The following is a 24,840-nucleotide window of genomic DNA, read 5'->3' as shown; positions in this document are numbered from 1 at the left end:
CGACCAGGAATCGAACCCCAGACCCTCCAGTGCACAAGCCAATGCTCCAACCACTGAACACCCCTGGCCAGGGCGATGTCATTACTTATTAGTGCAGAGATTGGATTTTTCATCCAGCCCCAGGGTCCTTCATAAGCCAGTTTCTGCCTCCAGAACCCCCTCCCACCTGGCGGGAGCTCCAGATGCTACTGGTGACAGTCTGAAGTCCCTCCAGTGCGGTGACCAAGACAAGGGCCACCTGATCATTGAAATAGTGCACCAGGGGCAGGGGCTTGGGGCAGGCAGAGCAGTTCACATCCTGGGTTGCCCCTGACTGGCTGAGTGAGGAGAGGAGCCTCAGTCTCCTCCCCAGCTGCAAAGTTGGAGCTGGACCAGAATGATCTAGAAGACTAGATTCTGGAGTAGGGTTGGCAGATTTAGCAAATGAAAATACAGGATGCCGCCCTAACCGGTTTGGCTCAGTGGACAGAGCATCCGCCCTCCGACTGAAGGGTCCCAGGTTCGATTCCGGTCAGGGGTAATGTACCTTGGTTGCGCGCACAATCCCCAGTAGGGGGCGTGCAGGAGGCGGCTGATCGATGTTTCTCTCATCGATGCTTCTAACTCTCTCTCCCTTCCTCTCTGTAAAATGAATAAAATAATTAAAAAAGAAAATGCAGGGTGCCCAGTTAAATCTGAATTTCAGATAAACAATGCATGTCCACCGAGGGAACGGCCTCCCCACGGCCACGCTGCATCCCCGTGTGTGCTTCCCCGGGCGGACAGGGGCAGCTTGGTCTGGCCTGCCCCGCTGGCAGCTTTCCACTGCGGAGAGCACTCACCGCCTGGAGCTCTTTCCTCGGGAGTAAAGTGAGGGCAGGCCGGTGAGAACAGCAGCAGACACTGAAGACCATGGGGATTTAGCAGGCGGCCCATCTCAGCAGGTGTGTGACCTTGGGCAAGTCACGTCCCTTAGCGACAAAGCTATTCCATCCATTTCACTTTCACATCGATGTTTCTCTCTCCCCCTTTCGGTATCTCTAAAACCCAGTAATAATAATAATCCTATATAATAAAGAGCTAATATGCTAATTAGACTGGACAGCAGAACGACCGTCCAGACGACCTTCCGACCTTCGGATGAAGCTGGGGTTGCAAGGGCCCACCCTTGCACGAATTTCATGCATTGGGCCTCTAGTAATAATAAAAACTGGTCCCCGAAAGCAGAAAAGTGCTATAGGCAGTCTTTAGCTTGAATTTATTTTGTCTAGGATCATAAGACAAAATAAATGGCTTTTCTCTCTCTCTGTGTGTGTGTGTGTGTGTGTGTGTGAGAGAGAGAGAGAGAGAGAGAGAGAGAGAGAGAGAGAGAGAGAGCGCACAACAGGAAACCTCGGCAGGCTGGGCTCAGTTCAGTGTGCAACCCACGGCAGGAGGGGTGTGGATATGGAGAAAGGTTGAAGCTGGAAAGCGTTCATGGGACCCCAGAATCACACCTCTTTAGACTGAGGGCAGGGCTTGGGGGCCCCCGGAAAAGATGGGGGGAGGTGACACACCAGGACATAACCAGGGAGAGCCCCCCTGAAGCTGTTCCAACCCAGAGGCCTGGCACACGACTGGTCACACGACTAACCCACAAACAAATAACTTTAATTTCTCTTTCTGAGTAGGCCTTGAGGGCGCCTGCCCCAGCCCTGTGCCACGTTTATGATATAACCCATCACAGCTGGATTTAAAAAATACACAAAAATATATATAATATACATTATAAAACCTAGGTTGGGTTTGGAGGTGGCCTGAGCGATATGCAAACTGTGAGGACCTTCAGGAAGCTCAGGGGTGGGGGCAGGGCAGGGCAGGGCAGGGCACAGTACTTCATATGAAACTCATCGATGCCCGGAGGCCGGGCGCTGAGGGGCCGGATGGTGGGAAGAGGCAGTGGGCAGGGTGCACCTTCAGTCCCAGAACGAGGTCTGGGGAGCTGCTCCAGGCAGGGAGACTGGCACCGGGAAGAGGAAGGTAGCGGCACCGCTGAGGGTTCACTTGGGCAAGAGAAAATACCGAAGCCTGTGCGGCCTCTCGTGCCCGGGCCACAGATCTGCCCAGGGGCTGGCATCTTCCTACCTGACCCTCCAGCCTGCTTCTGAGCCTGGGCCTGCCCCTGGAGGGCCTTCCCGTCAGGCGGCTGCGGGGGAGCCTGGCAAAGGATCTGGGCCAGGGCAGCGTGGGGGGAGTGGCACAGGAGCCCCCCTTCCAGGGCCCTGGCTGGATGCTGGGCTGACAGAGGGCGCCCAACAGGTGCTGAGTACCTGCTGCTCCCCTTCCCTGCTGGTCAGAGGCAGCTGCTCCCGTGTCAGGGGCCAACCCGCCCCTCAGTGTAGAGCCCCTCCCCAGCCTGGGGCGGGTCTGAGGCAGGGAGGTGTGTAAACTGGGCTCGGGACAGGCAGCCCTGGTGAGAACTCCAACTCTGCCTCCTCCCCGCACCCCCTCCCCCCAGACTCCTCATCTGTGACACCGAGACCCATGATTGCTTTGCAGGTCAGAGGATGGCAGGAGGCACTGGGCCTGGCACATGGCAGGTGCAAAGACAGTGTGGGCCTCTCTCTTCTCAGCGCAACCCCAGCTCCACACTCCTTCCTGGCCTCTGCACTCCGCCTCCCCTCCAGTCTCCCTCACCCACCTGTCCCAGCCCTGAGGGGCCAGTGGCCACACACACCTGAGCCAAAGGTGTCCTCCCATTCACTGAGGCTGGGCAGACCGAAGTGATGGTGGCTTGGCGACCCAGCCAGCCTGCCCCACCGCTGAGCCCCCTCCCTTCTCCCACAGTTAAAGCGCAGAACAGTGGCAGGGGGTGTGTGCTGGAGCAGGTGGGGAGGCCTGGCCCTGGGCCGAGGCCTGGCAGGCAGATGAGTCCTCTATCCTGGACCCCCGGGTGCCAGGCAGGTGTGTGAGAAGAGGCTCGTCCTGGATCCTGGTGGTGGGGCAGAGGGCACCCTAGTCTTTGACGAGCTTGTAGACGTGGTGCTGGGCCCCGTGCTCGCTGGTGGAGACTTCGAAGACAAAAGCAATGACGAGCAGGGTCTCCTGGGAGTCGCGGCTGGTGACCACCTGGGGCCGGGCAGGAGGATTCGGGTCAGGCAGCGCAGGGCCTGGGGGTGCGGGCTGAGCCGCCCCTGCTCCCCTGGGGGCTCAGTCTCTTTCTCTGAGCAATGGGTCCGGCCTCCCGGGACCCGAGCCCACACCGGCCGCTCACCTGCAGGATGGTGAAGTTCTCCAGGACGCTGTTCATCATGTACTTCTCCGGCAGGTGCTTCAGCTTGTGGATGAAGTTGATCATGTACTCACACATGGGCGAGCGGTGGATGCGGTACACGAAGCGCCCGTTCTCCAGCTGCGCATACTCGGTCTGCGGAGAGAAGGCCTCGCTGGGGCCTGCTCCTGGCCGCGCCCCACCCCTCCCCCATCCTCCCCCGCCCCGGGACCCCACTCACCTCCACCTTCTCCACCACCTGCTTGCCGAAGGAGCACACCTTGGTGGAGACGCTGATGGTCATGCTGTCGGCTGAGCTGTACTGGGAGCTGACCCCGTAGAAGGCGCCCGGGCCCTCCTGGATGGTGCTGTTGAGGTCGGCCTGCAGGAGGGCGGGCGGCGTGAGCTGCTGGGGGCCTGAGCGAGGCTTCCGCCATCCCCGTGGGCGTCCTGCCCGCCGCCCCGGCACTGCCCACCGCCCCGGCACTGCCCGCCGCCCCGGCACTGCCCACCGCCCCGGGCAGAGAGGTGGCCAGTAGGGCGGGCCCGGGACTGCAGGTCTGGGGGAGGGCGGGGCTGGGGGGCGCAGGGTGGCTCACCCAGAACTTGACCAGGAAGAAGGCATTCGGGGGGCCTTTCTCGTACAGCTCCTTCAGCCCGCCCTTCTTCTCGGGGAACTTGTCGTAGATCTGACGCACGTCCACGGCCTCCAGGGGCGGGTCCGAGAAGGCGGGGTTTGTCTGGCCGATGTGCACAAACAAGTGTTTGCTGTACTGTGGGGAGGGCCAGCAGCGGGTCAGGAGAGCCGGGGGCGCAGGGGGAGGGAGGGGGGCGAGGGCGGGGGGGGCCTGTGGCTGCCCCACCCCGTGACCTAGCTGTGGCCCTGGACCGCCGCGGGGTCCCCTCGCCCCACCGAACATTGAACACGTTACCGTGTCGGGGTCGCGCTGCACCTCCATGAAGGCGGAGTACTCGAGGAGCCGCAGGCGGGAGGAGGCGATGGTGCGGTCCTGCCACGCGGGCGCCGAGGCGGCAGCCGGGGGCAGCGGGTTCAGGGGCTCGTAACCTGGGGCGGGGGAGGAAGGGGGATGACCCTCGTGGGCGGGGTGCGTGGTCGCCCGCGCAGAGCCCTCTGGGGAGGCGGCCAGGCTGGACTCCCACGCCCCGCGGGGTGCCCTTGTGCAGTGTGCAGCCTGCCTGCCTGTGTGGGGCCCCGGTGCGTACCTGGCGGGTTTTCCCTTAGTCACTGTTAGCGGGTGTTCAAGCAGAAAACACAGACATGTCAAAGGGGAAAATAATAATTATCCAGCCCTGGCCAGTGTGGCTCAGTTGGTTGAGAGTCGCCCACGCACTGAGAGGCCGCGGGTTCCACTCCGGTCTGGGCACATGCCCAAGTCTCCACTGGGCCCCCAGTAGGGGGCGCGCAGGAGGCAGCCGATGGGTGTTTCATCGATGTTTCTCTTTTTCCCTCTCCCTTCCCCTCTCTCTCTAAAATTAATAAAAACATTTTAAAAATTATCCAAAATCCTAACACTTAGAATGAAACTCTGTTAAGACTTTGGTGTATTTCCTTATAAGGATTGTATATACAGTCTGTGAATGTGATGCTGTTGGTGGTGTGCACTTGCAGCGGAAGGAGGGGGTGGCGCTGTAAGGGGGCTATTCCTGGTCTGTCCCGATCCCTATAGATGCCCCCCACTCCCCTCTCCCGGCGGCCGGCCATGTGTGCGCGCACACACACACACACGCTCACACACGCTCACACACGCTCACACGCTCACACACGGGCACACACACACACACACACACGCTCACACGCTCACACACGGGCACACACACACACACACGCTCACACACGGGCACACACACACTCACACTCGGGCACACATACGTGCTCACACACGTGCGCTCGTGCATGGGCATACACGGGCACACACATGTGCTCACACATGGACACACACACGTGCTCACACACAGTTGGGCCCGAGCGCTCGGAGCAGAGGTGCAGGTGCCCAGGGAAGGGCAGGCGGTGGCGGAGCCCCCGGGGAACTTACTGCTGAGCGCCGGCGGCAGGGGCGGCTGGATGGGGTAGGCTGGCTGTGCAAAGGGCTTGATGCTGAGGACAGGAGCACAGCCTGGTTAGAGGGCCATCCCCTGCCCCACCCTCCATCCAGCCTAGTCACTTGGGTCTCGTCTGGGATCCCAGCAGAGAGCCGCCAGCCCTAGCCTTTCTGCAGAGGCCCCGGTGTCTGCTGGCCGGCTTGTCTGCTCCACACTAACTCCTGTGAGAGCCCGCTGCGTCTCACAGCTGACGTGCACATGTAATACAGCGTCCCGCCCCCCCTGGGAGCGCTGTGCTTAAACGGAGGGCGTGTTTCTGGAAGAAAGTCATCTGAGAACTGGAGGGACCGAGTATACTCGGCTGCTCGGCTGAGAGGTGAATTCAGAGATTAACTGAATGAAAAATAACTGAAGGACGGGTGACAAGGGGATGAGTGGGTTGGTGAATGAATAAACACGTGAATGAATAGACAAATGCATTAGCTCTCTTACTGGCGCGCTCCGTCGCTCGGTTTTTGAATTAAAAATGGCTCATTTGTTGCTGGAACCCAGATGAGAGGGGAAGCCTAGGTCGGCTGCTGAGGGAAAGCAGAGGGTGTGGGGAGGATGCACCAGGATACTCACTCCTGAGAGGGTCCGGGCTGCTGTCCCAGGAGAGGGGGGCTGCTCCAGAACTGCAGAGATGGGACAAAGTCAGAGGTCACTCAGAATCTATGGTCCTCACCCCCCAGCCCCACCTCCCAGGACCCCGCACCGTACCCGCGAGGAAGTGGAGAAGACGGCCTGGGGCAGCGGGGAGGGCGGGCTGAACTTGTTCTGTAGCACGCTGGCGGAGACGATCTGGGCAGAGGACATGGACGCCATGCTCTGGAGGGCTTTGTCCTTGGAGACCTGGTCCTAGGGGAGGGAGGCGCCGCATGAGGGCAGACAGGACAGGGCTTGCCCCAGGGCCCCCCTCCCAGGCTCTCGGGGCTCTGGAAGTCCATGTCTGGATTACAGCCCCAGCTCTGCTGTGTGGCCTAAGGAGGCCCTCAGCCCCTCTCTGGCCTGTCTCCTAAGTATCCATCACCCCTCTAACCACAGTGCACAGTAAGAAACAATTTTATTTCATTCTATAACCTAGCAGGGACCAAAATATGTCCCCCAATTTGTGTCATGCACTGTCATACTTTCTATTGTATTTTCTCAGTGGTTCTCAAAGTACGGTCCTGGACCAATCGCACCAGCATCGCCGGAAAGCTTGCTAGAAAGGCCAAGTTTCAGGCCCCGCTCAGGCCTCTGAATCAGAAAGCCTGGGGGTGAGGCCCGAAATGTCTCCACCAGCCCTGCCGGCGATTCTGATGCGTGCTAAGGTTTGAGAAGCTGTCAGTTACACTGATCTCCAATCCAGAATTTGGAAATTCTATGTTAGGTGCTCTCCCCCCGCGGTCCCCTAGGGGAGGGGCAGTGCTACTTACCAGGTTCATGGCCTGTGAAGGAGAGGGAGCATGATTAGAAGAGGCACAAATGAGGGCTATATGCGGGGGGGGGGGGGGGGGGGCGTCTTCTCACCTCCCTCCACTCCACGCCCACCTGGCTCCCAGCTTCTGGGAAGCCCAGGGAAGCTGAGGTGGCTGTGGACCTCCCAGCCCCCCCCCCCACACACACACCCCCTCTGCCACCCAGAGGCAGTGTTTCTAAGCTGGGGGTGCCCTGGACAGGGTAGGATGACGGAGGACAGGCTGGAGACCTAGATGGTGGACCAAGCTGGTGTCCCTGGGGTCTGCTCATGTACCAGGCTGCTGGGCAGCTATGGGCAGAGAGAAGAAGATGCAGCCAGCAGGGGCCCTGACCAGGGTCCAGGCCATGAACGCAGGCTCTGAGATCCTCAGGCACAGAGCAGCCAGGACGGAGTGTCCAATGGAAGGAACGGCCATGCCCACACAATAGCTCTGCCAGCCCATGCCCTCCAGCGTCTCCTCCTGCCCTCCTGAAGTCCCCGTGCAATCAGCAAGCAGCAAAGGAGGAAGGAGGAAAAGGAAATCGGAGAAGAGAGGGGGCCTGCGGGGCCCAGATGTCTTCCTCTCCTTCACTGAAGAACTGCTGTCCTGCTCACTCTCCAGGGCCTGTGTAGCCTGCAGCGGCCTTTGGGCTTCTTGCTCCTCGGCCCCCTCCCTGCCCCGAGCTGGGGTCAGAGAGCAGCCACAGGCCTGGGCAGGGCCAGGGCCAGGCCAAGTGGCAAGGGACCCCATACCTTCAGCTTGGACTGAATCTCCCGAGATTTCCGCCTGGCTAGAACCTGCAAGTGGCTAGAGACCTGTAGAGAGAGAGAGAGAGAGAGAGAGAGAAAGAAAGAAAGAGCAGAGAGTGGAAGAAGAGGCAAGAACAGAGCTTCAGCCGGAAAAGAGGCACAGGGGGCCGGAGAGCTGGCCGAGGCCGAGGTCCGAGCGGTGCAGGCAGCGGTGGAGGCGCCGTGGAAAGGGGCCCAGGAGGGGCTGGAGGCCCCAGTCAGGCCCAACGTACCTTGATGCCAACCTGGTACTCCCGCACCTTCTTCCGAGCTAGAACCTGTATGTGGCTGGACACCTAGGGGCCGCCCCGCGCCCGGCCAGAGAGGGAAACACACAGTGAGGAGGCGAACTCGGTGGCCACAGGCAGCAGCCGGCCCTCGTCTCTGGGAACAGGTGTAAGTGGGGGGACTCTGGGGCCCCCGGGGGCAGACACTCGCAGCCCTGCCTGGCACTTCTGCTTTCCTCTTGGCCCTGTTGTGATCAAGAGCCTACGGGCTTCTAGGACCACCAGCTGTCCACTGCGCAAGGCACCCGCGGTGAGCGCTAAAGTCTGGCCCAAGCCCTGTGGTCACACTGTGTGCCCGGTGCAGGGCTGCATCAACCCAGAGGAAGAGCACACGGACCTTTATTCCGCACCCCCCCCCCCCCCAGGGGCTGACCAGAGCTAGCAATACTCCTGCTGGCCGTGAGAGTATATGTCCGGCCATCTTCTCTATAATCCTCCCCCCACCCCCCGTACCACCACCTCCATCTTCCAGTCACCGCACCCGCTCACTGGCCACCGGCCAGGCCTGTCCTACTCCGCTTTGCTCACGCAGCGTCTTCCCCCAACATGCCTCCCTTCTCCTTGGACCAATAAATGGCAGTAAACATAAAGGCACACAGTAGGAACTCGTAATTGTGTTTCTTTTCCAGCACCTCCTCCCTGAAGCTTTCCTCTCCAGCAAACCTGAGCTGGTCACGGTCAGGGTGGGTGTGCCATGGGCTGGTACCACACACCCTTGACACTTGGAGGATCTGACCCTGAGCCTCAAGGAACCTAAATGCCACTTTCTCCCTGAAACACAAGGGAACACGTGGCTCCTCTTGGCACCTCACGCCTTCGTTCCCAGCCACTGCTGTTGGCTTTCCTTGCAAGGAGTCTTTATTCCCACAAAAAAACAGTTTCTTTTCCTTTTTAATCACAGACTGAAAGTGACCACGTATCTGATGCTGGGCAGCCCCCATAGTACTTGGTTAGGACCCCGGCGGGTGCTCCTCACCCGCCTCAGACCATGCAAGGATCAGACACAGCTCAGCAAGACGACCGACCGTGGCGTGGCACGGCCGCAAGTGACGCTGACTGCGCACGCCTCCCGTGCTCCCGGCACTTTACCCACCAACCCGTCGGACTCCACAGCACCACTAAGAAGGCGGCACTAATATTACTTCCGATTTGCAGATAATGAAACCAAAGCACAGAGAGGGTAGCAGCTTATCCGAGGTCACACAGCTGGGGGCTGGGCTGGGGGTCGAACCCAGGTGGCCTGACTCCAGAGGCCCTGGCTTCACCACAGGTGATGCTACCCGGGCTCTTTCAGCTCCCAATGGTCAGCTCTGCCACAGCTGGAAGTCACATAGGACTTAATCCTAATGTGACATTTACCTGGGTTTTTGCCATATGAAGGCACTGTACTTGCTACTCATTGTATAAATATCTGTAAAAAAACCAAAACTGCATTAAAAAAAAACTGGCCCTAGCTGGTTTGGCTCAGTGGATAGAGCATCGGCCTGCAGACTGAAGGGTCCCAGGTTCAATTCTGGTCAAGGGCACATCCCCGGGTTTCAGGCTCGATCCCCAGTGGGGAGCATGCCGGAGGCAGCCGATCAGTGATTCTCTCTCATCATTGATGTTTCTATCTCTCTCTCCCTCTTCCTTCCTCTCTGAAATCAATAAAAATATGTTTAAAAACAAACAAACAAAAAACCGGAAACAACCCTGTCTGTCAGCGGCTTGCTCTTTGAGACACAAAAGCACACGCCTGTCCTCACCACATGGGATAGCTCCCCCGGCAAGGAGATGTTAGATCTGGGAGTTAGAAGGGAAAATGAGCCGAAGCCGGTCTGGCTCAGTGGATAGAGCGTCGGCCTGCGGACTAAAAGGTCCCAGGTTCGATTCCGGTCAAGGGCATGTACCTGGGTTGCGGGCATATCCCCAGTGGGGAGTGTGCAGGAGGCAGCTGATCGATGTTTCTCTCTCATCGATGTTTCTAGCTCTCTATCTCTCTCCCTTCCTCTCTGTAAAAAATCAATAAAATATATTTAAAAAAAAAAAAAAAAGAAGAAGAAGGGAAAATGAAGTTAGAGGAGTGCCGCCCATGCAAAATGACGAAGGCCAGCGGTTTTTAAAGGTTTTTAAAGCTACGACCTTGCCGACAGCTGGTTTCGTTTATAATTAGTGTTTTATCATTTTATTTTATAATGAAAATAAAACTTCACTGGCCAGCCAGCCTTCACGGGATACTGGCCAGGAGCAGGTATAACGCGGGCCCAGAAGGAAGAGGCTCTCTACCCGCTCTGGGCCTCGGTGCCTCAGCCCCTTCCCCCCGACACACGTCCTATGAACACGTCTGTTGGGTGAGGCAGGACACGCACCTCCCGGCAGAGAGGCAGCAGGAGCTTGAACCCAGGGGTCTGACAGGCAGTGTTCCTCCTGCTCCCAGGCTCCAGGGAACAGGGCCCAGGGCCCGTGAATGTCTGGTTCCCTGCTGCATCCCTCGTGCCTGGAACGTAGTAGGAGCTCAATCACTTGCTAAAGAAATAAATGCTGTGCGACCTGAGCTGCATAAATGCTCCCCCGCTGGGTACTGGTCTCCGAATCTCCCTCCGAGGCAGTGGGTGGGACAGCTCAGCCTGTCTATGCAGCCCGGGAGGTGGGTGCAGGGCCCAGCCCAGGCCGACCCCAGCAGGGGGCGGGGGGGGAGGGGAGTTTGAGGGTCAGAGGGGCCTCCACTCCTCCAGGAACCTGCCTCCAGGCTGCCTGTCTCCCGGGCAACTCCCCGGGGAACCCACCCGGAACAATTCCCTTCAGGTCTCCTGTGCACACGCTGCCCTCCTGGACTGCCCGCCGCCCAGTCACCTCTCAGCTCATCGTGTTTTCCCATCCACCATCCCTACCCTCACCCCTGCCACTACCCCGGCCACCACTGCTGTTGCTCTAGGCCCCTGCCCGGCCCTAACCCATGGCCGGCTGCTCCAGCGCCAGCATTCCTGCCCCTGCCCCAGCCACTCCTGCTCTAGTCCCTTCCACGGCCCCCAGCTGCCGCCAGCGGAAACCTGTCGGTGGGCAGCTGAGCCTCTCACCACTGGCCCTCCCCCCACTCTGCTGACTGAAGGCTCTTTCCTGCCTAATGGGCTGAACCCTGGGCCCACCACCGACCAGCAAGGCAGTTACTTAACTTCCCGTGCCTCAGTTTCCTTTTCTGTAAAACGGAGGGAAGTGCTGTGCCCACCGCTGAGGCTGCTGTGAGGACCAAGGAACGGAATAGCAAGTAGCTCTGTGCGGACTCAGTTACATCTGTATCCGACTTCCTCAGCCTGGAGAATCGCTCCCCTCCTCCCTCTCCCGCCCGCCCGCAAATCCTTTCCCTTCAGGAAGCCTTCCCAGCTCCGCTCCTCCCCTGCCCTCCCCTGCCCAGCCTGGGCTAGGAGCCTGCCCCACAGCGCACCCCCCTGCGCACGTCCATCCAGCCGTCTGTCCCCTGGCTGGCCAGTGGGCCTCTCAGGGCAGTGACCGTGGAGCTGCCACGGCTGCCTGTGGCCGTATCATCGGTCACTGAACCACAAGTCTTAGGTGGTTGGTGGGTGGTCAGAGAAGCCAATGGTGAGTGATGATGCAGCTCTAGGGGGTGTGAAGTGGCACAGAGAGGGCGGGGCAGGGCATGGGGACGGAGGGGCTGAGAGCGTGCAGGCAGGGCGGCCTCCACAACAACAGTCTCTACCTGCTTTCTCGTCCGGGTCTTGCCCGTCCTCAGTTTAATATAGCGCGCGATCAGCTCGTTCCGACCTAGATGGGCGAGAGAGAAAACAGTGGCTGGTGGCTGGAGGCTGGACCCACACCAGGCCCTTTCCCCCTCCAGCCCCCACCTCAGGGCACAGCAGGGCAGCCAAGGGTGCTGGGAGGCCCCAGGTGCTCCCCCACCCTCCAGGGCCTGGGGCCTCTCCCTGGGGGAGGGGGACAGGGGCAGCGGAGGGAGGGAGGAAGGGAGGGAGGCAGACCCATGTCAGGCGGCTGGACAGGTGTCCCTGCAGGACAGACAGGGGCAGGTGTGGCCCCAGGGCAGGACAGCTGGGCCCCTCACTCCCAGCCCCAGCAGCTTTCTTCCTCCAGGGCCTGCCACCAGCTGCAGACCTCCGAGTGCAGATCCCGTGTGAGGGAGGCCTGGCCAGGGTACCCCGTGTGAAAGAGGCCTGGCCGGGGTACCCCGTGTGAGGGAGGCCTGGCCGGGGTACCCCGTGTGAGGGAGGCCTGGTTGGGGTACCCCGTGTGAGGGAGGCCTGGCCGGGGTACCCCGTGTGAGGGAGGCCTGGCCGGGGTACCCCGTGTGAGGGAGGCCTGGTTGGGGTACCCCGTGTGAGGGAGGCCTGGCCGGGGTACCCCGTGTGAGGGAGGCCTGGCCAGGGTACCCCATGTGAGGGAGGCCTGGTTGGGGTACCCCCTGTGAGGGAGGCCTGGCCAGGGTACCCCATGTGAGGGAGGCCTGGTTGGGGTACCCCGGTGAGGGAGGCCTGGCCAGGGTACCCCGGTGAGGGAGGCCTGGCCGGGGTACCCCCTGTGAGGGAGGCCTGGCCAGGGTACCCTGGTGAGGGAGGCCTGGCCGGGATATCTCTGAGTAAGGGAGGCCTGGCAGGGATATCTCTGAGTAAGGGAGGCCTGGTCGGGGTACCCTGGTGAGGGAGGCCTGGCCGGGGTACCCCCTGTGAGGGAGGCCTGGCGAGGGTACCCTGGTGAGGGAGGCCTGGCCGGGATATCTCTGAGTAAGGGAGGCCTGGTCGGGGTACCCCGTGTGTGTGTGTGAGGGAGGCCTGGCCGGTTGCTGTCTTCTCAGTGGCCATGTGTCTGCAATGGCTGGGCTGGTGCCTGCCTGGCTGCCCTTCTCTGGGGAGGCCCTGGACAAGTCCCTTTCCTTCTCGGTTACAACAGGCAGGAGGTCCGTGGCCTCCCAGCACCTCCCACACGGACAGTCTGTGTCACTGAGCCTGTCACCCATGTCGCAGGTTACCAGTGGCTGCGCCCTGAGACCCACCCGGCCTGTCAGTCTCAGGGTGGGGGACTGCGCAGGGGGACCTGGCCCAGGAGAGGGGTGCTCGGGGCACATGACTAATTGCCTGTCAGCATCCTCAGGGTGTATACTCCTTACCCCCCAAATCCAGGCCCCTCACCTCCAGTCTCCCCAGAATGGCCACATTCTTCAAATTCCTTTTTGATGACAGAACCAGCCCCACCGCTCCTCCCTTCCTGCCCCTCTCCACCCCCTCCCTCCACCCCATCTAAAAATACCCGTGGGGCTGCCCCACCACGGGGAGGTGGCAGTGGGGCCGGAGCTCCCGCCGTGGAACATCTGCCTGCCCAGTGGCCTGGCGAGCTGTGCTGGGGTGGGTGTGGCAGCGGGTGGGGCAGGGGACTCCAGCCCTCAGCTGCCTCCTTCCTACGGGCCCTGGTGCTGGGTGCTGGGAGGGAGAGGCTGGGCCTCCTCACTTAGCCAGGCTGCCGGGGAGGGTTGGAGGGAGCTGGCAAGGAGCCAGGCCAAGAAGGGTTGAGTTATCCCAAAAATGCCACTCGGGGAGAGCCCTCAGCACTAGGCAAGAGGGGGCACTCCCTTCTGGAGGCAGCAGGTGGGCAAGGTGGCAGAGAGCCCCAGAGGGGGAGGCCGGGGAGGGCCTGAGGCATGAGCCGTCCCTCCAGCCCTCTTCCCAGCACAACCCCTTCACGGTGCCTTCCCACCAGCCTGCAGGCCTCCCCCTCACTCCCGCCCTAGGCCTCACCCCTCACCCCTCGGGCTCCCCCACATCCTGCCACCAGGGAGGAACCCTCTCCCAGGCCTCGCCTGGAGCACACTGGACTGACCCAGTTTCCTGGGCCCACTGAGTCACCCCGAAACCTCCAGGGGCAGTGGGCAGGAGAGGAGAAGCGGATGGGGTGCGAGGTGTGAGCCACGCGCTGGCGGAGGGGCAAGCCTGGCGTGTTTATGAGGAGGATCCAGACACACAGGCTTGCACGCACCGACTCGCCCGCCCAGCGGCTGGCAGCCTTCGGACTGGGCCAAACCGGTTGGGTGAGGGGGCAGAGAGCAGGGGGCGGGGCGGAGGGCCAGCTGCTTCCCCAGCCCTCAGTGTCCCAGCCCGCGCCTCCCCACACGCACCTCCCCACACGCGCCTCCCCACACGCACCGTACATCTTGCCCTCGTCCGACAGGATGATCTTGCGGCGGCCGCAGGGCGGGTAGATGGCCAGCGCCTCCTGGAAGCTCTGCTCGATGTCCGGGCTCCACACGCCCTCCGCATCGTTGTCCAGCCCCTTGTCCAGTCCCTCGGGCCCATCCTCCCGGGCTTCCCCGGGGCTGCTGCTGGCGGTCCAGCTGTTGGACGCTATTGTGCTGGTTTCTCTGGGCTCTGGGCCTGAGCCCACTGGGCAGCCTGAGCCTGGGGGGCAGACGAGAGGGTGAGGGCCAGGGTCCTCCCAGGCCACAGCCACCTCTCCGCCAGGGGCAGGCGCTCGGGGCGAGGCGGAGGTCACCAGAGCTTAACTCAGTGCTGTGTGACCTGGGAGGGGTGAGTTCGCCTGTCCGACCCCTGGTCCTCTAAAATGAGGAAAGGGTCTCCCTGAGGTTGCGAGGGTTGAAATTGGATCGTGACAGGTGCCAACCACAATGCCTGACTCAACACTCGTGGTCAACAACAACAATGCCTTCTAGCTACACAGCCCGTTCACTCAATCCCAAAATCCAAGGCAGGGGCAAGGCGTGATGCCCATCTTCCAGGTGAGGAAAACCGAGGCTCACCAGGTCACACGGTTGTCAAAGGCAGCAGGATGGGCAAGGGGAGAAGGGTCGGAGGGGCAGCCCCAGGGGTCTGCAGCTCTGAGGGGCTGCCGGGCTCCTCTGCCAGCTCCTGCTTCCTGTCTCGGGGATCCCCAGCCCTCCTTCTTCCCCAGCATCCCTGCAACCTTGCTGAGGACCTGCTGGGGGTGAGGAAGGGTGAGGCTTGCCTTGCCCAAAAGGTAACTCTCGAGAACCCTGCCAAGGAGCCTAAACTTGGGGCAGAAGTGCCCCAGTTGTTGCAGGAGAGCCGCTGGCTGGCAAGGGAGCAGCCCAGAAGGTGCCTGGCCAGCAGCCTTGCTCAACCCCACCCGCTCCTCCATCCCACTTCCTGTTCCCGCACCTCTGGGCCTACAGCAGCCCATAAACCACCCACATGCCCGCCCCTGTCCTGGCTCACATCGTGGACGGGCCAGGCTCTGTAAACTCCGAGTTCCCTGCAAACGCCAGGCTGGTTGTTAATTTAGACCACACCCACCCAGTCCCAGTCCACCCCCCCCCCCGCCCACCAGGCAGCCCCAAGCCCTCCCCCCCATCAGCCACGGGATCTGCATGCCCAGGGTGCTGGGATGGCTAGATCCTGGGGCTTCGCTCTGGACTGCAGGGCAAGCAGGGGCAGGGCAGGAATGTAGGGGACCCCCTCAGAAACCAGGAAGGGAATTCCCCCCCCCACCACCACCACAGACATGAATTCCAGGTCCTGCGGAATGGGTGGAGGTCTCCCCGGGGGACACCTGTTGGTTTAGGAAGCTTGAAGGAGGTGGCTAGTGCCAAGGGATGGGAGGGCCCGGGGAGCCTGCATGTCACATGGTTACAGAGTTTAGACTTAATGCTGCTACTGACGACAGCACCTGCCAAAAGGCAGGCCCTGTTCTGGTGTGTTACACACACGGACTCATGTAATTCTCATAGTAACCTCTGGGACAGATACTGTGATTGCTCCCACTTTACATATGAGGAAACCAATGAACAGAGAGGTTGAGCAACCTGCCCAAGGACACCCAGCCAGGAGTACTAGAGCAGGTTCTGAACCCAGGCAATCTGGCTCCAGTCTCTTACCCAAGGGATGGGGCTGAGAACTCCAGCACCTGTGCTAGGGAGGAAGCCACGTTGTCATGGCAACCATCTGAGCGTCCCAGTGGGGTCCAGACCAGGGGCACCCCTAAGCCCAAGTGGCTGGGGCAACTTCAGGGACCCCGGCACTGCTGTAGCCCTCTCGGGAGGGCTCCGGGGCAGCCAGCAGAGGCAGCCACACACTGTGCCTCAGGTCTCCACCCCAGGACCGTATCCCCATCACAGCCTCACCTCAGCCCCCAGGCCAAGTTCTGGGAGTAAAAATGTGGGGGAGCAGGGACCTGGGGACGCAGAGACTCCTGCACGAAAGCAGCCGGAGCCCAGGACTCTCCCCAGGTTGACGCTGCACAGCCGTCAGCGGGAGGCAGGAGGGGGCTGCAGTGAGCTGGGACCCTCTCCCCAGTCTCAGCCCATCTCCCCGCCAAGCCTCCCTGCGGCCTCGCTCAGCGCAGTGGAGGCCCAGGGCATGGGGGTCCCCCTGGCAGCCGACTTTTCAAAGCAACTTGCCTGCCTCCCCCATCTCTGTCCGCCTCCCCCCACCCAGGCGGTGGCCCCCCTCCCGGGTGATGTCAGGCCCGCCCCGCCCCCCGCAGGAGCACTGTGGCCAAATATGGCGAACACAGCAGCTCGGGAGCTGGGACAGACGGGGGTGGGGCGGCCCTGGCTGGGACCGCTGGCAGCTGGTGAGGGGGAGGGGGTGGCCGCAAGGACAGTCAAGGAGAGGCGAGGACCCCCGTGGGTCCCTCCCGCAGGCTCCCGGGCACAGGCCAGCCCCCTTTTCCAGGAGCACTGGTGTGGCAGAGGCACCGACACGCGCACAGGCGACCCCAGCCGCAGCCATGCACAGGGGCGCGTGTGTGCAGGTGTGCTGTGCGGGTGCCGGGGGACACCCACCGAGAATGTGTGCCCGGCTGAGGCGTGCCCATGGGCAGTGGGCACTGAACTGGGGTCTCCATGGCACACCCGGGAGGGCCAGCTTGGGTCTGGAGGCTGCTCTGGCCCCCAGGGACGGCTGTGGGGTGAGGCCCGAGGCCAGTGTGTGCCGCCTCCTCTGCTTAGACCCCAGACACGGGACCCAGCCGGGGTGAGGGAGGCTCTCGGCAGCTGCAGGGGCTGGATGGATGTGGGGCAAATGTGGGGCTCAGTGTGTGGGCTGAGAGGGCAGGCCTCCTGGGTGGCAGCCCCAGCCCAGACTCGGGTCTCATCTCCCTGTACAGGCAGGGTTGGGGGGTTGGCGGTTCCCCACCCCAGCCCCAGCCCCAGCCCCCGCCCCGTCCTTACTTGCCCAGGTGGCTAGAACCGCTGCCTTGCTGGGCTTTGCCACCAAGAGGGGAGAGAAGAAGAAAGACCTGAGTGAGGGACAAGGCGGGTGGAGCTTGAGACGGGCTGGAGGGGCAGAGGGAGAGTCTGGGGGCGTTTGGAGCGGGGTATAGAGAGGAGGGGGATTAGAGGGTCCGGAAGGGGAAAGATCCATGAACTCAGATACAGGAGTGGGCAAGCCAGGTAGGGGGTAGGAGCCAGAGGACAGAGGAAAGGAGAGGAGAGGAAAGGAGAGGGGGACAGAGGAGAGTAGGACAGAGGAGAGGAGGGGAGAGGAGGGGGATAGAGGGGAGGAAAGAAGGGAGTGAAGCCGAAACCGGTTTGGCTCAGTAGATGGAGCGTCGCCCTGCGGACTCAAGGGTCCCGGGTTCAATTCCGGTCGGGGGCATGTGCCTGGGTTGCGGGCACATCCCCAGTGGGGGGCGTGCAGGAGGCAGCTGATCGATGTTTCTCTCTCATCGATGTTTCTAGCTCTCTATCTCTCTCCCTTCCTCTCTGTGGAAAATCAATAAAAATATATTTAAAAAAAAAAAAAAAGAAGAAGGGAGTGAAGGGGAGAGGTGAGGAGAACAGAGAAGAAAGAGGAGGGGAGGGGTGAGGAGGAGAGAGGGGAGGGGAAGGCAGGGGAGTGGAGGGTGGAGGGTGGAGGGGAGGGGAGGGCAGGGGAGGGGTGAGGAGGGAAAAGGGAGGGGAGTGGAGGGGGGAGGGGGGAGGGGAGGGCAGGGGAGGGGTGAGGAGGGAAAAGGGAGGGGAGTGGAGGGGGGAGGGGAGGCGAGCAGAAAAGAAAGAAAAACAAAAGGCAGAGAGACCCAGAGGCCAGGGGGGCGTAGAAAGAAGGGAAGGCCACTCTGGGGCTGGGGTCGGCCACAACGCCACGTCCAGGACCCCCCATCCCTGTCCCATCTGCTCCTCCCGCCTCCTCACAGACAACCTCCCACCCGGCCTCCCCCAGCAGAGGCGGCATTGCCGCGGGCCGGACCTCCTGTGGTCCCCTCTACCTTTACCCTCAGTCTGACCAGCGGCCCTCGGGCTCAGAGGTCAGAGGTGCGCTGGGTGGTGCAGGGATGGGAGCTGGGCTGGGTGAGCCGGCTCAGGCGGGGAGATAAGGGGCACCTTGCTGCCCACTCCCTGTCCTGGGGCCAGGCCTGCTGGAATAACTGGCTGGACAGCTCCAGGGACGGAGGCCCAGCTGGGGCTGCTGCAGAGGCACCAGGCCCCCAGCCTATGGCCCCTCGGCCTCCAGACCTCGGCTTGGGCTCCCCTCTGCCCTGGTGGACGGGCAGGCAGACGGGGCAAGTCCAGGCGGGTGTCCCCCACATTTATTCCTCCCCTGGCACCAGCCCACTGGGCGGGCACACCGCGCCTGGTGGCCCTGCCGGGTCTGGTGGCCCTGCCGGGTCTGGCGGCCGGCAGCGTCCACTCTTGCAGGCACCCCAGCCCCTCAAAGTGTGGGAAGATGACTGAAATCAGCGTTCCATCCTGAATCCCACCCCAAACCTGGGCTGGGCTGGCCGGGGGTGAGGAAGGGGAAGCGGTGGATGAGAGCTAAGGGAGCCTCCCCATGCTCCCCCTCCTCCCCACCCAGCCCACGGCGAGGCCAGCTGTTCTCCAGCTGCCGGAGCCTCCCACCCTCCAAGTGGCCCAGCTCTAGCTGGGACCCGAGAGTGGGGAGGGATGGGGGTGATGGTGCCTCCCCCAGCTCCCGTCAGAGGACCCCCAGGGACCCTGCCAAGTGGCCACACCCTCTAGGCTGGGGAGGGAGCTCCCTCCCCCTGGAGCAGGGTCGGGTTTTTACAGGAGGAAGCAATTTGCAGAGTCAACTAGGAGGGGGTGGGGGCCTCCTCCCCTCTCCCCCTTATTAATGTGCTTCCAATTTGGGAATCAAGACTCCGCACCCGCCTCCCCCCACCCCCCCATGCAGGGCCCGGCGTCGTCTCAGGGAGCAGAAGAACCCCAGGCTCCCTTCTCCAAAGCTGGCCCCACAGTCAGCACCCTGCCCCCCACCCGCAGTGTAGGAGGGTGCGAGGGTAGAGAGGGCCAGTTCCTACTCCTCCCTTCACCCCCACCCCGAGATTCTGTCCTGTCTCCTCATCTTGTCCATCTCCAGCCAAGGCCTGTGTCCGCGTTTAGGGGGAACAGATACAGCTAGTGGGTAACTTGGGAAACTGGGTCCCACAGTTCTCAATTCACACGCCGTGTCCCCCACTCGGGCCGCCCGCACCCCGGGCCCGAGTCACCTGCAAGTTGCCAGCAGTCAATCGCCCACCACCAGAGTCAGTCGCGATGTGATGTCTTCCAGAGACACCGGGCTCCCCGCCCCGCTCCGGCTACACACACTGCCCTCACATTCGCTGCCACCGGCATCGCTCTCCTCTGCTTTTCATTTTATTGTGATAAGAAATATACAATATAAAATCTATGATTTTAACAATTTTTTAAAATCTTCCCCCGAGAATGTGTTTCACTGATTTGTTTTGTTTTGTTAATCCTCACTGGAGAATACTTTTCCATTGTTTTTTGGAGAGAGTGGAAGGGAGAGGGAGAGGGAGAAACAGAGAGAGAAACATCGATGGGAGAGACACATTGATTGGTTGTCTCCCACACTCACCCTGACCCGGGGCGGGCGGGGATTGAGCCTGTCACGGAGGTACTGGAATGGAGCCTGGGACCCTTCAGCCTGAGGGCCAGTGCTCTAACCACTGCGCGCCCGGCCAGGGCCGATTTTAACCATTTTTAAAAATATATACTTTTCTTGATTTCAGAGAGGAAGGAAGAGGGAGAGGTAGAAACATCAATGATGAAAGAGAATCATTGATTGGCTGCCTCCAGCACACCCCACACTGGTGATCAAGCCCGTAACCACAGCATATGGGCTGACTGGAATCGAACCATGACCTCCTGGTTCATAGATCGACACTCAACCACTGAGCCACAGCGGCCAGCCTTAACCATTTTTAAGTGCGCAGTTCAGTGGCATTAAATGCATGCCGTCTTGTTTTTAACAGTCATCTTTTTGACGGTCCCCCACACAGCTGCCACATGCACTGAGACCACAATTTGTCACACGGTCCCATGCCACGCCTGGCACAGCCCTGCAGGATGCTGCCCACACTGTCCTACAGCCCCAAACAATCCCAGATAGTGACCACCCACAGAGGCGTCTGTCACCCCGGTCCCTCACACGCAGCGCCAAGCAGTTTCCTTGGTGCTGCTCCTGCACACCTTCCTTCACACGCAGCCTCCTCAGCGCTGAGCGCGTCCACTGCGCCGGTGCGGCCCTCCGTGTCCTGGTGTCTCACACACACACTCACACTCACACTCACTCACATACACACAGTCATACTCATGCACACTCACACTCACACACTCACACTATCACACACATACACTCACTCACACTCACTCACACACACCCCTCACACACACACACACCTCCCATACCGTCAGTTTTTCTCATACAAAATGTCATATACACCTGGAATCCTTCCCCAGATCTCCACCAAAAACCCTACACAAAAACAAAACAGTGTCACATAATCACACACACAGACCATGAGAGTCCTATACACTGAGACCATCTCACAAGCTGTGCGCACACACGCAGCAACATAAGCGGCCACGCCACAGCACCCTGGGTCACACAGAATTACTCATTCTACTCTGACACGCACAGCGTCACCCCATCGCTGTGCCCCTCACACACGCAGAGCATCAAAATCCCACCCAGGGCCAGACTCAGGCTCCCCCGATGGTCCGAGCCAGCGTCTCTCCCAAACACACCCGTGAGCACTCAGCCACACTCACCATCATCACACAGGCTCGCCCATGTACATGCAGTGCAGTCACACAGACATGTCACATACAGGCTCTCCTGCATCTGTCCAGCCTCGCACGCAGCTGCACACACAAACTGGTTGTGCCTGGTTCGCTCATGCCCGCACCCACCGCACAGACTCCCCCACAGTGTCCCCTGGGTTTCTCGCGCACGCCTCCAGCGGCACCCACAGTTGCACTCTTTTCCCGCTATCGCTTCCTGTCCTCTCGGGCCTGGCAGGGAGCACAGGAAGCAATCAGCTCTCTAGGAAACCTCCAGGCTGGGGCTGCGGGGATCCCAGGGAGAGGATCCTCGCCGCCCACGGCCTCCTGCGGGGACCCTCTCCATCCTGTGTTTTCCCCGAGGGGCAGCCCCTCTCCTGCAGCCAGCCAGAGGCTGGCACCACACCAGGAGGAAGGGGGGGTCAGGGCAAGGCCATGGGGACAGAGCGGGGGTCACGTGCTGACCTCTGCTCCAGCTCTGACCAGGGAAGCTCCCGCCATGGCCCCAGGGCTGCCCGAGGAGGTCCGCAGAGACCTGGGTCCTCAAGGCCACCCCTGGGACCTCCAGCTTCTGCAGCCTCCATGTGGGAAGAAGAGGGGCTGACCTCCACGCCACCTCCACAGAAAGCTGCAGTATTTAGAGCCACGACGGACCCCAGCTCCCCGGCCTGGTGCTACCAGCACCCTTCCCCACCCTTCTCAGAGCTGAAGCCTGTCCCCTCCTCCTCCTGAATGAGGAGATGGGCAGGGCTGACACCCTTGCAGCTCAACACTGAGGCCTAAGGAGTTGGGGGTCGGGAGCCAGGCGCACGGCCCTCCACCCAAGTGGCCTCTGATGCCACTCATCCCAGCCCGCTTGCCAGACCCCATGGCCACTTCAGCGGGCAAGTTCCCCCACTCCACCTGGCTTCCCTGTCCCTCGAGCCCTGCTGCCTGCAACTATTGTGGCCACGCTTACCTGGTTCAGCTTCTCCTCAGTCACCCCTGGCTTGTCCTCGCCTTCTTGCTAAGACCACAGGGTCACCCACTGACCTCTCCAGACCACACAGGTTCCGGTTCCATAATGGGAGGGGAGGAAGGCTGAGTGACAGAGCCTCTGGGAGGGGCTCAGAGAAAAGGGACCTGGGAAGTCACTGTTCCCAGCAGGGAAACTGAGGCCTGACAAGGCCCACCAAGATGACACCGCTGGCTCAAGTCCAGCTGGGACCAGATATCGAATTTCTAGGCTTCCTCTGTGAGATGTTTCATTCTAGTTTTAATATTTCCTCATCTGGTAGACTGTACCAGGTTCTGACGGTGAGGGCAGGAACAGGGCCCAGGACACACACACACACACACACACACACACACACAGCTCGGTCCTGCCAATCACTGACCATCCTACTCAGTGTTCCCCAGCCCAAATGCCTAATTAACATTAATTACTGTCCCCTGTCTAGGGGGCTAGGGGAAGGCCCGAGGTCAGACTCCCATTGGCTCCAGCCTCTCTCGGAGCGGGCATCCGGGGCCCACGAAGTCACCCTCAACACAACCCTATTGCGTAGGAGATACATCTGCCCACTGAGTGTGCGGGGGTCCAGCGTTCCACGGAAACACGTCCTGGGTTGACGCCCCTTGGAAAAGGAACTACAAATACCTGGAAGGGAGGAGGACGTAACTCTCCCAAATCTCCAACTTTTGGGGACTTGGATTTCCCTTCTTGCCCCAGGCTGCCCCCCCCCCCCCCCCGCATTCTGGTCAAGGAGGCCTCCCTCCGGGGTGGATCGCGCCTCCCTAGAGCCAGGCCACGGAAGGCAGGACACAGAGCGCCGTGGGCTGCCCAGCCCCCAGCCCTATCCCCTGATCTCCCGGCTACAAGTCCAGGCCTGACCTGCTTCTGCCTCTACCTGGAGAGGGAAGACACACAGAAGCCTCCCCCCGGCCCCATTCGCACTTGTCCGGAACGAATCTCTCAGCCCTGGGTCTGGGCCGCTCTCCTAGGAAGGGGACAGAGCGGGGTCTCCATGACAGGGCCTGGCCGGGCTGGAGGCGGGTGCAGACCGGCATCTCGCCCTCCCTCCCCCGGCAGGAGTAAAGGGCACGGCCGACGTGGTGATGGTCAGGACGAGCCGCCTTCAACCCTAAAGCTTAGACCGGGGCTCTGAGAAAGCGTGGCGAAGAGAAGGCCCCAAATCCAGCCGCCTTCGGAGCGAGGGCGCGCAGCGCTCAGGGCAGGACCCGAACCTCCCCGGACACAGGCGCGGAGCCGGAGGGCACGCAGGCCCCTGCGCCCCGGGGGCACAGCCGGGCGCAGCCTGGCCCCGACACCCCCCACGCCCCAGCGCAGCCGCGGGCAGCGCGCGGGAGCCGGGCGCCGAGGCCGGCGGCCTGTGCGGCTGGGCCGGGCGGGCTCCGGGAGCGCGAGCCTGAGTCCAAAGGGCGGCGCGGCCCGGGGATGGGCGCCCTGGGTACGAGAGCCTCCGTGGCAGCCCCCCGAGCCGTGCCGGCCCCGGGCCCCTGTCCTGACACCCCAGAGGCGGACGCTGGGACAGCTGATGGCAGCGGGGCCACCTCCCGGCTCCCCGACCTCCCCGACCAGCTAGTCCCGGTCGCGGCGGGGTGCTGGTGGGCGGGGCTTCCCGGAGAGCTCCCCCCCTTCCCTCTAAACTTCCCGGCACCCAAATCCGGGGCTCCGGCTCGGGCTGGACAATAGTTCAGGGGCCCAATCCCCCTGGACCCCCCCATTCCCAAATCACAACCGACCGACCCACCCGCCACCTCTCCCCGCGGGGCCTCCGCGGTGCCCGCGGCTTACCTGGTCCGAGCTGGCGGGGGCGCTCCGCCGGGCGCTGCCGGGCCGCGGGCCGCGGGGCCGGGAGGGGGTCGCGGGGAGGGGGTCGCGGGGAGGGTGCCGACCGGAATGTGCGGAATGAGCCGGACGCGAGCGGGAGGCGCCGGGCGCGGAGGAGGGAGCGAGCGGGACGGAAAGTTTGTGTTGAAGAGCCCGGCGGGGGGTGGGGGCTGCGGGAGGGGGCGGGGCGCGCGGGGCGGGGCGCGGGGGCGGGGCCGGCGGGAGGGGCGTGGCCGCCGCACCGGGGCTCCCGCCGTCGGTCCGCCCCGGCTTCGCTGCGCGACTCCAGCCGCTGCCTGCGCCCGGCCGGCGGGGAGCGCTCCCAGCGCCACCGGAGCGTGGGGCGTCGGCCTGGGCGGGACCGAGGGCGGCGCTCCCGCTGAAGAGCGAACTCCCGTCGGGGTCGGGGTCCCCTGTCGGGGTCCCGAGGCGCCCAGCCTCCGGCATCCCTACCCCCTACCCCGCGCGAGCCGAGGCGGGCTACCCTCCCGCCGGAGAGCCCGCCCCCCACTCGGGGCCCGCCCCACCCTGGCGGCTGCGCCCGCCCTGCCCGAACCCGGTTTGTCTGGTTCTCCCCGAGAGGCTTGTTTCTCCAATTTCTCCCTTTCCCCCTCTTCCCGGACCTCCGCGCCTCCCTCTCGCCCGGCTCCCGGGGCCCGCGGAGGGCGTCTGGCCACGGCGGGCTCGCCGAGTTTCGGTAGGACCGGCGCCGGGCCGGGAGGGACACGGGGGCGCCCGGGGCCTGGGCGGAGTGGAGCGGGCGGGAGGCCTGCGCCGCCCGCGGACCCTCCCACCGCCCTCCTCTGCGCGCAGCACCGCGGCTCCGCCGCCGAGACGCAGCTTTATTGGGGATGTGCGTGCCCGTCCTCGCCCCATCACCCGCCGCCCGACAGCGCGGTCCCACAGGGGTTAAAGCCGCACTGGCTACCGACCCTGGACAGGAAGTGGCTGCCGGGCGGGGGCGGGGGCGGGGTGTGTGTGTGTGTGTGTGTGTGTGTGTGTGTGGAGCGTGCAGGCGAGCGCTGCGACCAGATGTGCGGCTCCAGCTCCAGATGTTCTTCATCTGCTCCGCACCCGCCGTCTGAGCTCCGCCCCCCGCTCCGCCTCTGCCAGGCCGGGGAGTGGATGGAGGTCACCTGGAGGCAGTTAGGGGTCAGCTCCCGA

General features: G+C 62.4%; 1 protein-coding gene and 1 long non-coding RNA gene across 5 annotated transcripts; both read right to left on the bottom strand.

Moving 5' to 3' along the window:
* Positions 1–1,608: 1,608 nt before the first annotated feature.
* Positions 1,609–24,748, bottom strand: TEAD3 (TEA domain transcription factor 3). 4 transcript variants are annotated; one of them, XR_009453524.1, is made up of 13 exons: positions 23,641–24,748; positions 13,990–14,241; positions 11,541–11,605; positions 7,793–7,855; positions 6,748–6,759; positions 6,050–6,187; positions 5,915–5,964; positions 5,284–5,345; positions 4,162–4,295; positions 3,829–3,997; positions 3,471–3,611; positions 3,233–3,385; positions 1,609–3,087 (listed from the first exon to the last, which is right to left on the bottom strand). XR_009453524.1 is itself a non-coding variant. In XM_059701883.1 (13 exons), exons 1-13 carry the CDS (start codon positions 24,737–24,739, stop codon positions 2,974–2,976), a joined length of 2,457 nt encoding a protein of 818 aa, XP_059557866.1. In that variant the 5' UTR covers positions 24,740–24,748; the 3' UTR covers positions 1,609–2,973. The 4 variants fall into 4 exon arrangements, 3 of the variants coding, with proteins under 3 accessions (XP_059557866.1, XP_059557868.1, XP_059557869.1); XM_059701883.1 differs by having other exon boundaries at positions 3,829–4,002; XM_059701885.1 differs by having other exon boundaries at positions 3,829–3,969.
* Positions 19,402–21,798, bottom strand: LOC132237420 (uncharacterized). The gene is made up of 2 exons (XR_009453525.1): positions 20,442–21,798; positions 19,402–20,336 (listed from the first exon to the last, which is right to left on the bottom strand). It is a non-coding gene; the product is annotated as an uncharacterized LOC132237420 (long non-coding RNA).
* Positions 24,749–24,840: the final 92 nt, after the last annotated feature.

This window comes from Myotis daubentonii, chromosome 6, assembly GCF_963259705.1.
Source record: "Myotis daubentonii chromosome 6, mMyoDau2.1, whole genome shotgun sequence".
Lineage (NCBI taxonomy): Eukaryota > Metazoa > Chordata > Mammalia > Chiroptera > Vespertilionidae > Myotis > Myotis daubentonii.
The sequence above is the reverse complement of the archived record's forward strand: the minus strand, read 5'-3'. Positions and strand labels throughout refer to the sequence as shown.

Excerpts from the sequence above, each read along its gene's own strand:
- TEAD3 (XM_059701883.1), bottom strand. The coding sequence starts at position 24,739 with ATGAAGAACATCTGGAGCTGGAGCCGCACATCTGGTCGCAGCGCTCGC. Across the intron at positions 5,346-5,914 it reads CAGCCCGGACCCTCTCAGGA|CATCAAGCCCTTTGCACAGC; the intron begins GTGAGTATCCTG and ends TCCTGTCCTCAG. Across the intron at positions 3,386-3,470 it reads AGGTGGTGGAGAAGGTGGAG|ACCGAGTATGCGCAGCTGGA; the intron begins GTGAGTGGGGTC and ends TTCTCTCCGCAG.